General features: G+C 48.5%; 1 protein-coding gene across 10 annotated transcripts in view; it reads left to right on the top strand.

Moving 5' to 3' along the window:
- Nucleotides 1-48: 48 nt before the first annotated feature.
- The window catches only part of SLC35C2 (solute carrier family 35 member C2), a 69,237-nt gene continuing 56,290 nt past the window's right edge, over nucleotides 49-12,995 (top strand). For 5 of the 10 annotated variants that reach the window (XR_010825292.1, XR_010825291.1, XR_010825290.1 and 2 more), the window contains exons 1-9: nucleotides 49-320; nucleotides 390-540; nucleotides 3,222-3,285; nucleotides 3,510-3,582; nucleotides 3,765-3,933; nucleotides 4,221-4,304; nucleotides 4,648-4,823; nucleotides 5,536-5,665; nucleotides 5,812-6,045. Coding sequence is in view for 5 of the 10 variants with exons in the window: in XM_066978240.1 (XP_066834341.1) it covers nucleotides 222-320; nucleotides 390-540; nucleotides 3,222-3,285; nucleotides 3,510-3,582; nucleotides 3,765-3,933; nucleotides 4,221-4,304; nucleotides 4,648-4,823; nucleotides 5,536-5,665; nucleotides 5,812-5,930 (1,065 nt within the window). In the remaining 5 variants the exon portion in view is untranslated. Of the gene's footprint in view, nucleotides 321-389; nucleotides 541-3,221; nucleotides 3,286-3,509; nucleotides 3,583-3,764; nucleotides 3,934-4,220; nucleotides 4,305-4,647; nucleotides 4,824-5,535; nucleotides 5,666-5,811; nucleotides 6,719-12,995 lie in introns of those variants that run through there. The other 5 variants (XM_066978240.1, XM_066978243.1, XM_066978241.1 and 2 more) reach the window with 5 other exon arrangements.

Genomic DNA, 12,995 nt, shown 5'->3' on the forward strand with positions numbered 1-12,995 from the left:
GCCTCCCCGCGCCTCCCTCCTTCCGCCGCCGCGCCCTCGGGCCGCCAGCTCCGGCCCGGCCTCGCGCCGTGACGCCGCGGGCGCGGGCCCCGCCCCCCGCCGCGCCGTCACCGCCGGCCCCGCTTCCCCTCCGGGCGCGGCTCTGCCGCGGCACGCGCCCCCCCCCACACCCCCCCCTTACGGCCGGCGCGGGGCCCCGGGCGGGCGGGCGGGCGGCGCGCATGGGGGCGGGCGCGGCAGCGCTGGGGCGGGCGGCGCTGGTGCTGCTCTACTACGGCTTCTCCATCGGCATCACCTTCTACAACAAGTGGCTCGTGAAGGTGCGGGGCGGCGGCGGGCGGGCGGGCGGGCGGTGGCGGTGGCGGTGACGGCGGCTGTCGGTCCCGCAGAGCTTCCCGTTCCCGCTGCTCGCCACCCTGCTCCACCTCCTGCTCATCTTCGCGCTCTCGGCGCTGTTCCGCGCCCTGGCGCGCTGCCGCTCCGGGCGGCCGCGGGCGACGCTCTCCTGGGCCGACTGCCTCCGCCGGGCGGCCCCCGCAGGTACGGCCGGGCGCGGCGGGGCGGGGGGCGCCGGGCGGTGTCTCGGGGATGCCCGGGCCGCTTCGGGAGCCGCGGCGTCCCCTCGGGCCGGGGGCCGGCGGTTCGGCGGTCCGCCGCTTCCCGGGGGTAGGCGCGAAGCCGCGGGGAGCAGCAGCCGCCGCCGCTCCGCCGGGGCACTGCTGCTGGCGGCCGGTGCGTTTCCTTAACGGCGCTTCGGGCGCAGATTTTCCTTGAGACCTGCTGCGTTTGTTGTCATAACAAGAGCTAGTCAGAACGCAGGCGGGCCCCTCGGAACGTAGTTTTTTAAGGAACAACTGGCACGTGCAAACATACAATGGGAGTGTTGTAGACACCTCTGCAAGTTGTTTCACGGAATCACAGAGCAGAGGAGGTTGGCAGGGACCTCTGGTCGCCCTGCGCCAGGACCATGTCCAGGCGGATTCTGAACATCTCCGAAGAAGACTCTAGCACCAATGGGCAACCTATACCGGTGCTCTGTCACCCGCACAGCACAGAAGTGCTTCCTGCTGTTTAGACGGTACCTCCTGTCTTCTTTCAGTTTGCACTCATCGCCTTGGTGGCCCTATATTGGATTATCTCCAGTATGTCCGCGTTGCTCTTGTACTGGGGGCCCATCACTGGATGCAGCACTCCAGGTGCGGCCTCACCCAAGCTGAGCAGAGGGGGAAGAATCACCTCTCTTGACCTGCTGACAATACCTTGCCTAACGCAGCCAAGAATACCTTTAGCCTCCTTAGCAGCATGGGCACACTGCTGCTCATGTCCAACTTGGTGTCCACCAGGACCCCCAGGTCCTTTTCTGCTGCTTTCCAGCTGGGTGACCCCCAGCATGCCCTGGTGCCTGGAGTTCCTTCCCAGGTGCAGGACTCTGCACTTCTCCTTGTTGAACTCCAGGAGATTTTTGTCAGCCCGCCTCTACAGCCTGTCAAGGTCCTTCTGGACGGCAGCGTGACCGTCTGGTGAATGAGCCACTCCTCACAGTTTTCTTTTCTGTAATGTTGATATCAAGCCATGCATTTACGTTAATTTAACCCTTTTCTCTAGTTAGAACTTGGTCTTTGCAATACAGAAGTTTATGTATAACACACAAAGCAGCTGTAGTAGATCTTGAGAAGCAAAGCTCCTACTCAAGAATACGGAATTCTAGCTATGTTAGCAATTTCTTGGTTGTATATTATCTTGGTTTAGTTGTAGTTGTAATGTCTCATACAGAGCATCTGGTTCAAGATCTCTGTGAGATTTGTAATACCTTGCATAACATGTCCCGTGCTTTCTTGAAATTTTTTTTCTACATTTCTGTAGCAATATTTCCTTTCAGCATAGCATGCCACTGGATCACTAAAACTTTTCTGTAGTAGCAAGCTAGTGAGCTGCGTGCAGACGACACCAAATTAGGCACGAGTGTTGATCTGCTCGAGGGTAGGAGGGCTCTGCAGAGGGGTCTGGATAGGCTGGACTGGTGGGCTGAGGGCAACTGTATGAGGTTCAACAAGGCCAAGTGCCAGGTCCTGCACCTGGGGCACAATAACCCTGTGCAACGCTACAGGCTGAGGGAGGAGTGGCTGGAAAGCTGCCTGGTGGAAAGGGACTGGGGGTAATTGGTCAATAGCCAACTGAATAGGAGCCAGCAGGCTGCTCAGGTGGTCAAGAAAGCCAACAGCATTAAGGCTTGTATCAGAAATGATGTGGCCAGCAGGACTAGGGAAGTGATTGTCCCTCTATACTCAACTCTGGTGAGGCTGCACCTCGAATTCTGTGTTCAGTTTTGGGCCCCTCACTACAAGGAGGACATTGAGGTGATGGAGCATGTCCAAAGAAGGGCAGCAAAGCTGGTGAGGGGTCTAGAAAACAATTCTTATGAGGAGCGGCTGAGGGATCTGAGTTTGTTTAGCTAGAGAAAAAGAGGCTCAGGGAAGACCTTATCGCACTATACAATTACCTTAAAGGAGGCTATAGTGAGGTGGGGATCAGACTCTTCTCCCAGGTACCAAGTGATGAGGGGAAATGGTCTCAAGTTGCACCAGGGGAGGTTTAGGTTGGATATTAGGAGAAATTTCTTTACTGAAAGGGTTGTGCAGCATTGGAATAGGCTGCCCAGGGAAATGGTTGAATCACCATCCCTGGAGGTCTTCAAGCAACATGTAGATATAGAACTTAGTAGCATTGTTTAGTGGTGGATTTTAGTACTAGGTGAAAGGTTGGACTAGATGCTCTTAGAGGTCTTTTTCAATCGGAGTGATTCTATGATTCTGTGAGGATTAAGGGTGCACGCAGAGGATTGTTGCCAGGCTTGCCTCTTCAGGTTTCTTGAAGTGACCTTCATACTTAACAGTTATCGTGCTCTGATGCATTCAAAAAAGTCTAAATGGTGCAAATCTGTGATGGCTTTCAGTCACAGCAGGGGGAAAGGGGTTTCTGTTTGTTTTTTTTTTTGTATGGCATATATTAAATAAGGTGGTGCTGGGCCAAATTTGAATCACAGGGAACAGGATAGAAACAAACTGAGAATATCTGAGCCATTTTGGTATTGAAGAGTTAATGTGAGGAAAACAATTTTTTTTCTGGATCTGCTCTCCTTCCTATTTGTGTGGTCACGTAACAGGGATTTCTTTTACGTGGTGGAAGACAATTAACTTCAGGATTTTTCTTTGATTCTTTAGCTTTGTCTACTTCATTGGATATTGGACTGAGTAACTGGAGCTTCCTGTATGTCACTGTCTCCCTGTGAGTACAAATCTCATCTTCCCTGGGAGTCCTCTGGTGTGGCTTGGAAAATGCTTTGTCAGGGTCAATTTCTTGAAGAGGCATATGGCTTGGTGGGGTTGGCATGCAGGGTATATGATAGCCTGGCTGGTAGCTATGTATCAGTGGGTGATCTAGTTCTTGAAGGTACTTTATTAGGAAGGACTGTATTAGAGGATACTGATAACGTCCTTTGGTCCTTACAGCTACACGATGACCAAATCCTCCGCCATTCTCTTCATCCTGCTTTTTTCACTGCTCTTCAAGCTGGAGGAAATGGTAAGGGTCCAATGCAATGCTTTAGGGAAGCAAAATGTTAGGCCTAGGGAAACAGGCAGTACATGTAGATGATACGTGTAAGTAGAGGAGGAATGCAATTGTGCGGATGAATGCGAAAGAGGTGCCTGTCTGTGTTCATCTTCAGGAGTCTCTGTAGTGATTTTGTGTTTGCTCTCGCCCAGAGGTTAGCATTGGTGCTGGTGGTTCTGCTCATCGCTGGGGGGCTCTTCATGTTCACCTACAAGTCCACACAGTTCAACACACAAGGGTTCATGCTGGTGCTCTGTGCCTCTTTCCTTGGGGGTGTTCGCTGGACTCTCACGCAGATACTTATGCAGAAGGCTGAACTGGGTATGTACGGAGTTAAGAAGTGGGTCACCTTGCTGGTGATGGGGAGGGGAATAAGAAAATGGTAACTGTTGCTGCAGAAACAAAACTTTTTGTGTAAGGGACAGCGTTTGAAATCTGGGATGGGGGTCATCTGTTGGTGGGTAATGAAGATGGCTTGGCCTCTGCAGCAGCCTAGGTATGGGCATTTCAAATAAGGTTTACATCTACATATGGTAATAAAAACTCAGGGAACTATGTTATTCCATGGCTTGTTGTTACCCGGTCTGTTATTGATTCTCCTCTTTCAGGGCTCCAGAACCCCATTGATATCATGTTTCACCTGCAGCCGCTCATGTTCCTGGTGCTCTTCCCTCTGTTTGCAGTGTTTGAGGGTGCGTGAGTTAATTAGAGAAAGCAAGGGTAGCTTTAGAGAGTGGTTGGGGAGAGTGCTCAGCTGTTTGTTGTTAAAGGTGATTCATGCGGATAAGTGAACACTTCTGAACTTCACACAGCAGTTAGAGACCTGGAGATAAAAGGACCAAGATAGAACTTATGCTGGCAGAACATTATAGAGTGCATAAGAATAGTAGCCCGCCACACTTGCGGAAGTAAGGGCTGTGAAAAACTGGCTCCATGTTCTCCATATGCTGGAATGTGAGCAGCTCACCCCCATCTCGTTGTGGGGAGTCCTGGGAATCGGGAAGGGTACTGTGCTACTCACTTTCTTGTTCCTAGGCCTGCCTTTGTCCGTATCAGAGAAGCTCTTCCATTTCCATGAAGCAGGAATGCTGCTCTGTCTGGTAGGGAAGCTGTTCTTGGGTGGAATTCTTGCCTTTGGTCTAGGCTTTTCTGAGTTCCTCTTGGTTTCCAGAACATCTAGCCTCACCCTTTCCATTGCTGGCATTTTTAAGGTAAGGCATGGTTCCTGTGCTAATACTAGAAGGCAAGTACTGAGTTATCCCTAATGGGCTTCCTGTGGTGGGAACTTCCTTACAGCTTTATAAATAATCTCCTATGATTTTTATTCTCCTTGCGCAGGAGCTTGATGCTTTTCCTTGCAGTCTCTGCAGTGAAGGCCCTTGATCCCTGCTACTCTGACAGCAGAGTAGCAGAGCCCTTGGTCCTTGCTTGACAGAGTCTGATGGCTGTTCTATAAAAATGCCATTGAAGTCCAAAGTTTGGTGGGATGTGGGAGAAACTAAAGCATATGGGCTTCATGAGCAACGGATGATGCGGGAGGGAAGAGAGGTTAAGAAGGGCACTCTCTTGCATCAGACCTGGATAAGGGCAAACCAGTGGTTTGAGGTAACTGTTAATCTGGTTTGGCACATTCTCCCCTTCTTTGAGGGGTCCAGGACAGGTACTTTTGAGCTGATTGGTGACATGTGAAACTTGTCTAATCCTACGTAGCCAAGCTGTGCAGTCAGGAGACTTAAAATTCCCAATTCCAGTTTGACAAGTCATTCTGTTTCTGGAATCTGTTTTTAGAACTTCTGCACATGGAAGAACGTGCTGGTGGAAATTAGCAGCCTGGCATCTTGATTTGGGCTTGAGCTGTAAAATATCTCATGCGTATCTCACTGGGTCCTGCCCTGCCACTTGTCATCTTTTTTCTTTCCACAGGAAATCTGCATTTTATTCCTCGCCACACGTTTGCTGGGAGACCACCTCAGTCTCTTGAACTGGCTGGGTTTTGCTGTCTGTCTGTCAGGAATCTCCCTTCATGTCATTCTCAAAGCCATAAATACCAAAGGTGATTCTGTTTTAAATGCCTTTCTGTTTCTCTGTAGGCATCCTTGTAGTTTCACTGAGCTCGAGTTTCCTGCTCGTTGCCAGTGTTCAGGACTGATGGGTACTATAGCGAGTTAGCTTATTAGTAAATGGGCTGTCTGCATGCAGGTGAAAAAACACTGAATCTAAATGAAGAGGCAAGCTCTGACCCTGACCTGGAGCTGCTGCTGCACCACACTGAACATGGGGAGGAGGAAGAGGATGTTGAAACCATACAACAACACTGAGTGAACATGAAGCACAAAGAAAGGCTGCTTCTCTGTTCTTAACCGGACCTGTCTGACAACTGTCTGGGAGGAAGGTCCAAGACTCTGTGACTTCCCAAAGGAGAGCCAGTGCCTGGTGAGAGTCCTGCTCTTCTACTGCAATGTGGATCTGTAGATGCTGCACAGCGAACAGGAAATACCCCTTTCCCAGAGAGTGAACTTGGAAGATGAGCCCCAGTTCAGTGGAAGTAGAATGGAGTGGTGAGACTGGGAAATGCTACAGAAGACTTTCTAGGGAATGCTGAGGGATGTACATGGAGAGGGTAGACCATCAGCTGTAGATTGAGCATGGACATGTCTGGACCGCAGGGTGAATGGTTCAAGGATGATTTTAGTGGTGTTTAGGCTTTGGCTTCAATGGAGAAGGTAGATATATCTTCTCATGCTTGTTTTATGGTTCTGCCAAGTGAGAGCTCCTTTCTTCATGGAAGCAGATGATTGCACATAAATCCCAAGATTTGTCCCAGCGAGAAAAAGCCTTTGCACTTAGTGACCTCCATGTGTGCATATAAGGGGAAGACGTAAATGTCTGCTGGTATTTGGGACCAATTGAACATAACCAAATGATGCTGGGTGGAGGAAGAACAGGGACACGTGAGTACTGCTGGCCACACAGCCATGGGGGGAGAAAGTAGTATCACGGGAGATCTAGCTTGATCAGGAAGCTTATCAGAAAGTATGTGGGTATTTTTGTTTGTTTGTTTTTGGTAGTTTGGTTTTAATTTTAAATAAACTGATTTTCTGATTTCCTTCTGTCTGCACAGTATACACCTGTGCTTCAGCAAGCAGAGGTCGTTTCTCTTTTGAATTCATTTTAGACCCACACTACGTTGCTACTGCATGCCCAATTAATTTTGAGGCCAGGTACACAAATACTTGCCCATGAACGGGTTGCTTGACCTTTAGGATTAGGGGGGATCTTCCTGCAATCTGTTCTGTTTGTGTCAGCTGAGAGAGCAGACTGACTTGTCTGCCTGGATGTGTCCACAAGAGCCTGTACCCTAAGAACACTTTTAGTATTGTGTCTTGCTGTAGGAGTCATTTCTTTGCCCCATTGGTTTGGATCAGTTAGAGCTGTAGTCTTGTCCAGAAAAGTGGAATAGTGCAGGATTTAAGATGTCTACTTCCTTTCTGCTTAGCTAAAAGTGGGGTTTGGTGATGGCTGTTGGTTTGTTGGTTTTTTTTTTTGCTTGTTTGTTTGTTTGTTTTGCTCAGCAGAATTTTTATTTCTTTGGAAGTTTTTGTTCCATGTTAGCTTTTAGAGTTCTGGGGTGGTAATGACATGAGTGCTTCCCAAAGAGTTAACATTGCAGTCTTTCTCCTGAGAGGAGCTGGGCGTTAAAGTGAATTTCTCATAATCTGAGAACCTGAACCATTTCAACTAGAGCTGTCCCTCTGTTGATTTTGCTTCCTAGTTTCCAGATACAAAGTCTTTCTTGATGACTTTAATCAAGAGCATGTTCCACAAAGAACTGGTTCTAAAGAAAGCTTTCCTCAATACTGATTTTTACTCTAGTGGATGAAAAGCTTGACATGAGCCAGCAATGTGCGCTTGCAGCCCAGAAGGCCAACTGCGTCCTAGGCTGCATCAACAGAGGAGAGGCCAGCAGGTCGAGGGAGGTGATTGTCCCTCCCCACTCTGCCCTTGTGAGGCCCCACTTGGACTACTGCGTCCAGGTCTGGGGCCCCCAGCACATGAAGGATGCTTGCTAATCTGTCAGAATGGGTCCAGAGGAGGGCCATGAAGATGACAGAGGGCTGGAGCACCTCTCCTGTGAAGAAAGGCTGAGAGAGCTGGGTATGTTTAGCCTGGAGAAGAGAAGGCTTGGGGGTGACCTGATTGCAACTTTTCAGTACTTAAAGGGGGCTTATAAAAAAGATGGAGAGCAAATTTTTGCTCAGACAGATAATGACAGGACAAGTGGGGAATGGTTTTAAACTAAAAGAGGGAAGATTTAGATTAGAGGTTAGGAGGACATTCTTCACTCAGAGGGTGGTGAGGCACTGGAACAGGTTGCCCAGAGAAGTTGTGGATGCCCCGTCCCTGGAGGTGTTCAAGACCAGGCTAGATGAGGCACTGAGCAGCCTGATCTAGTGGGTGGCATCCGTGCCTATGGCAGGGGGATTGAAACTAGATGATCTTTAAGGTCCCTTCCAATCCAAACCATTCTGTGAATCTAATGAACACTGGTAGCTTCTCTTGGAGCAGACAGCAGGTGGTGCAACTACTTCATATAAAGCTTCTGAACCAGCAATTATTGGCCAGGCTGGCATACCAAGTGATCCTGTGCATCAGCAGGATGTTGTCTGGAGCTAAGAATGGCTTGGTCTGTTCCTTGCCGAATTTTCCAATAGCTAGGACTCGTGATGCTTCCAGCAGGATTCAGCCTGTTTGCCGTACTGATACGCGTAAGCCCCATTGTTTTTGGTGAAGCACTGAATGCTGCACATACTTGATCCGAGGCAGTGATTCTTTCTGTGTGTGATCTCTGTTTAGCAATACTGCAACTGCTCTTTGCATTTTACTTTTCACTCTCCTAGAACTGAACCTTAGGCTTCTTCTGCTGTGTAGCTCTTAGACTGGGATTTCTGGTTCCTGTAAATCCAAGGTAAAGGTGAAATTTGTTCACAGGCAAGGGTTTGCACTCTATATGGTGCTGGAAGATGAAATGTAATAGTGCAAATGCTGCTGCTTGGGAACTGTAAAGCCGTGTAGCCTTTTGGTTCTGGTATTGTTTCTTCTTTAAGGTGAAGGGGATGCCCTAGAACCTAGTGTCCCAATACTTTGCGTTTCTGATCTAAACACAACTTTTTGGTGACAGATATGACACTGTGTCACCACTTGTTTTTGGTGGGGATTGGTAGGTATCTATGGTGATGGAACACTGGAACAGGCTTCCCAGGGAGGTTGTTGAGTCTCCTTCTCTGGAGATATTCAAGGCCTGTCTGGACGCCTACCTGGGTAACCTGCTCTAGGGAACCTGCTTTGGCAGGGGGGTTGGACCGGGTGGTCTCTTGAGGTCCCTTCCAGCCCCTACAATTCTGTGATTCTGTGATCTATTTTCTTGTTCAGTAAAATGTTGTTCTTTTTGGAGATAAAGGTAAGCGAAACACAAAAGTAGGAACGTGAAAGTGTCTACTGCTTCATGATTTTGTCACAGCATATGGTATGGATAGTCAGTTCAGCTTGCTTGTGGGACTGACTGAGCATCATTTGTCTGTTCTGGAAAAAATCCTATTCTAATTTTCTAGTTTCTTCTAGTATACAGGTAGGAATGGCAGAGGATCTCTGTCCTATTCCTGCCCAGGAAGATAAAAACCCCTTGTGAGTTGCTTGATGATAATTAACTATTAACTACTCCTTGAGATTCATTGGAGGAAGATTTTTTTCCTCAGCCTAATAAATATATGTCGGGATCTTGTGGTGCAGGGACGTACGTGGTAGGTCGTATTCTAAAGGTGTTTCTGTTACACAGCAAGGAGGCCTTAATCCAGCTCATGCTGAAATACTTTTGCTATTTATCTTGGTCTGCAGTGAGATGGATGGAAAGGGTTTTTCCATTCTATGAGTGGCTGGGAATTGCTGAAGGTGGTCCTGCAAGGATTCCTGCCACAGACTAACCCACAAGATTACCTCTGGTTCTGGGAAAGCACTGCTGTTTCGCAGTCTTTATATGATGTTTCCCTGTGCAGTTCTCTCAGCAGGATAGGAATCTCATTGGGGTAGAGTTGACTATGCCGTGACTGCTGGTGTGCAGAATAGGCAGAATCCTTTTTGTTTGTTTGTTTATTTTTCCTTTCTACTGCTTTAAAAGTTCTTTTTTTTCTGTTTTATGCTAGAGTGACTCCTACCATTCAGGTGAAATGTCACATTGATTTGATTACATTGTTTGGGATAGCATGCTTGGAACACACTTGAGGCATGAAAAAATTTGTGTGATAATTCATCAGATAGAGAAGGCACAAGCACCTGGGTGGGCATAATTTCTTCTTGAGCCCTGATAGCTTTGGGGGGCTGTACTAAAAGTCTTCAAGTCAGCTTGCCTGTGATTTAAGGAATAGAGGTTCATTGCCTAAGGTTCTACTTGAACAGCTATATCAAGAGTTGTGTGACAAGCAGAGGTCCATCTGCGTACTAGCCTTGAGTCAGGGCTGTGTGAGGTGAAGGCTCGTTGGCCAGCCCCAGCATCCTATAAAGAGGTGAGAATGGACAGTGTTGGCCCTTCAGGGCCTTATTCCACAAGTGACCATAACAAAAATGCCAACAAACCCACATGCCTAGCAGGAATGCTAAATAGGTGGGCCTAGCTATATAGTAAAGACATGGTCCTGCCCTTTGACTGAAGAGAGGAACTTCTTAGAGTCCAGTCTGGAACCATGCAGCTTGACCATTTTGGGGGGGTCTACTGAGACCTCTTTGTCCAGCTAGGGCTTCTTTTAGCGTCTGCGCATCAGTGTGTTTGGGCAACAGTCCTGGAATTTACTTTCTCTTGCCTGGAACACTCCCACTGAGATCTGTGTGCATCTACCTTCATGATGCTGTCATGCATTCCCATCTATGTGTGCAGGAACAGCTGTAGATCTGTAAATTATCAGTGAAAAAACACCTTCTTCACTAGAGTTTTAGAGTTCCAGCACAGAGATTTGGATTTAAATACAGTGTAATGTTGAATATAAATGTTAGTACTGCAGGTTGCCTCAATGGGGTTACCAAACAACAAGTGCTGAGAAGCTCTGCTTAAGTCTCTTTGCCTTCCTGCCATTAACTGACCAAACAGATGGGTCTTTTGCACTCTAAACTGTCATTGAGTGCTTGGTGTTGCCAGGGAAACATAGAAGGAAAATGAGTGGATCCTATTGTTTGTGGGTTTATCTTGCTTTTGTAACAGCTTCTGGGGAGAGCCTCAACTTTGCAAGGGAGGGAGCGCAGCTTGTATTTTCCCTCTTCCTCACTCCCCACGCTTCCTGTGGCGGTATTGCTGTTCTTTGTCCCAGATTTGCTTGCTTTGCGTTTGTTCACCCGAATCCACTGTGTCCATCTGTTCTGCGTTACTCTTTCAGTAATGGCGGGAGCACTGTGATGGAGGATGGGCAAATCCTGTGATTTGTGGTGAGTGGAACAGTGACCTGAGACCAGTTCTCCCTCATAAATTTTGAGGCTTTGGATAAAGGAGATACAGAGATAACAAAATGGGGAAGCACTATTGGCACTTGTGGGAAGTGGACTGAATAAATGACTCAAAGCAGTGAGGCACAGGTGTCCTGTTGGCCAGAGGTGTCTTTTTTCAGTTCTCTTTGCCTATCCATTGCACTTCAGAGCCTTCCAGAGGCACTTGCAATTTAGAAAAGTAGTAAGTTAGGGATAGAGTCGCACTCTGCTTTTTCTTTCACGTCTGACTGCTGTGTCTGCAAGACTTCCCTGTACTCCAGAGCTTCGACAGGCTTGAGCAATGCTGGCTCTTAGCTCTCCTGGTTGGACATCATAGGGCGCTGGGCAGAACACCCTCTTCTTGACTGCTTTAGTACTCTCTCTCAGCTAGAGATGTGCTGGGAAGTGGAAGCACTGGCTGTATGGAGAGCCCCAGAAGAGCCTATTTAAACCCACCATGGAGCTGGTAGGGATGCTCCCATGTTTGAAGTGCCTCATGCTCTCCTGAGTGCCTCTTTCCTGGGACTCTGACTCCTTGTGAGTCTGAGAACATATCTTGGTGCTCCATCTCTGCTCTCAGAGCAAATCTCCATTGCTTGCAGTTAGATGTACCTGATTTTGCAGGCTTGGCTAGTACAAGCAGTGCCTTGTGAGTGTAGGAGATCAATGAACAAAGTTTTTATGTGGCCACAGACTTTGGCAGGGGTCCATGCATGAACTGGCAAGAAGGACAGGGTAAGAGCTTTGTGATTCTCTGGGAACATGGCAGTGTTCTTGTCTAGGCAGCTCTGCTGGGGCATGGTGTGTGGCTCCTTTCTCATTGTGAATGCTCTGTCTTTCCTCCCCAGAAGCCTCAGGATGAGGCGATGGGACTTAGTGAGGGAACAGAAACTACCTTCTTGGGTAAAATGCTGGAATAGGTCTATAAAGGAAGTTGACGGACCTCATCTTTGCATTTGCTGAAATTGTAGCCCTTCCTTCAGGCGGAGTCACTCTGTACCTGGATGTGGTCTCGCTCAGGAGCAGGGCTGCAGGCTAGTGGTGAATGGGAATGTGGCAGAGCTTTGGGGGGAGCTCAGGAGGGGCTGTGTGCTGGTGCAGGGTAGTGCAACAGTGTCTAAGAGCCCTGCATGTCTGTTAACAATGTCCCTCTTTCTTGAGTAGGCACTGAAATTGAATGAGAGGAAAAAGGAATCCCTGCCCACCTTCTCCCCTCTAAGGAAAAAAACCCAAGTGTGCACCAAAAATGCCAGAAATAGAAAAAGAGGCAAGTACAGCAACACAGATACACTGGCATCTTTTTGAGGGAGAACATGCACATATGTGTTTGTACTGGGGAGGCTTTTCCCTCTCTGTGCAGGCCAGTGCACACACACTTTGACACGCAGGCAGATACAGGAAATAGAGGGCTGTGGTTGAATATTGCTGATGTTTGAATTAATTAACCAGTGGAAACAAAGCTGAATGGATCTCAGAGGTGCTGCACTCCTTCCACAAACTCTGTTCTTGCCTGTAAGACCAGGTGTTTACATGTGTGCTGATTTTGCCCCCCACCTTCCCCTGGGAGATCTCTATATTTGAGGAACAGCTGCTTGCCTTCCTGCTGAAATTTCAACATAGTAAACGCCCTGAGGGCAAGGAGAAGGTGTCCCTGAAAACCCCTCTGCACTCCCTAGTTCTGCCCAGAAGACAAGGTGTCATCATCAAGCTTTCTGTAGTGTTACAGCAGCTCCGTCTCATAGTGGGAAAGCCCGCCTGGCTCCAAAATACAGTACTAGCATGACAGAGTGGGGAAGGAGAGCTGGGAAGGAGAACAGATGGCTGGGGGGCTGGTTTCCACCCAACTCAGGGCTGCAAAGGGCTCCCATACATTCGTG

The sequence above is a fragment of the Anser cygnoides genome, chromosome 16 (genome assembly GCF_040182565.1).
Source record: "Anser cygnoides isolate HZ-2024a breed goose chromosome 16, Taihu_goose_T2T_genome, whole genome shotgun sequence".
NCBI classification, from domain to species: domain Eukaryota; kingdom Metazoa; phylum Chordata; class Aves; order Anseriformes; family Anatidae; genus Anser; species Anser cygnoides.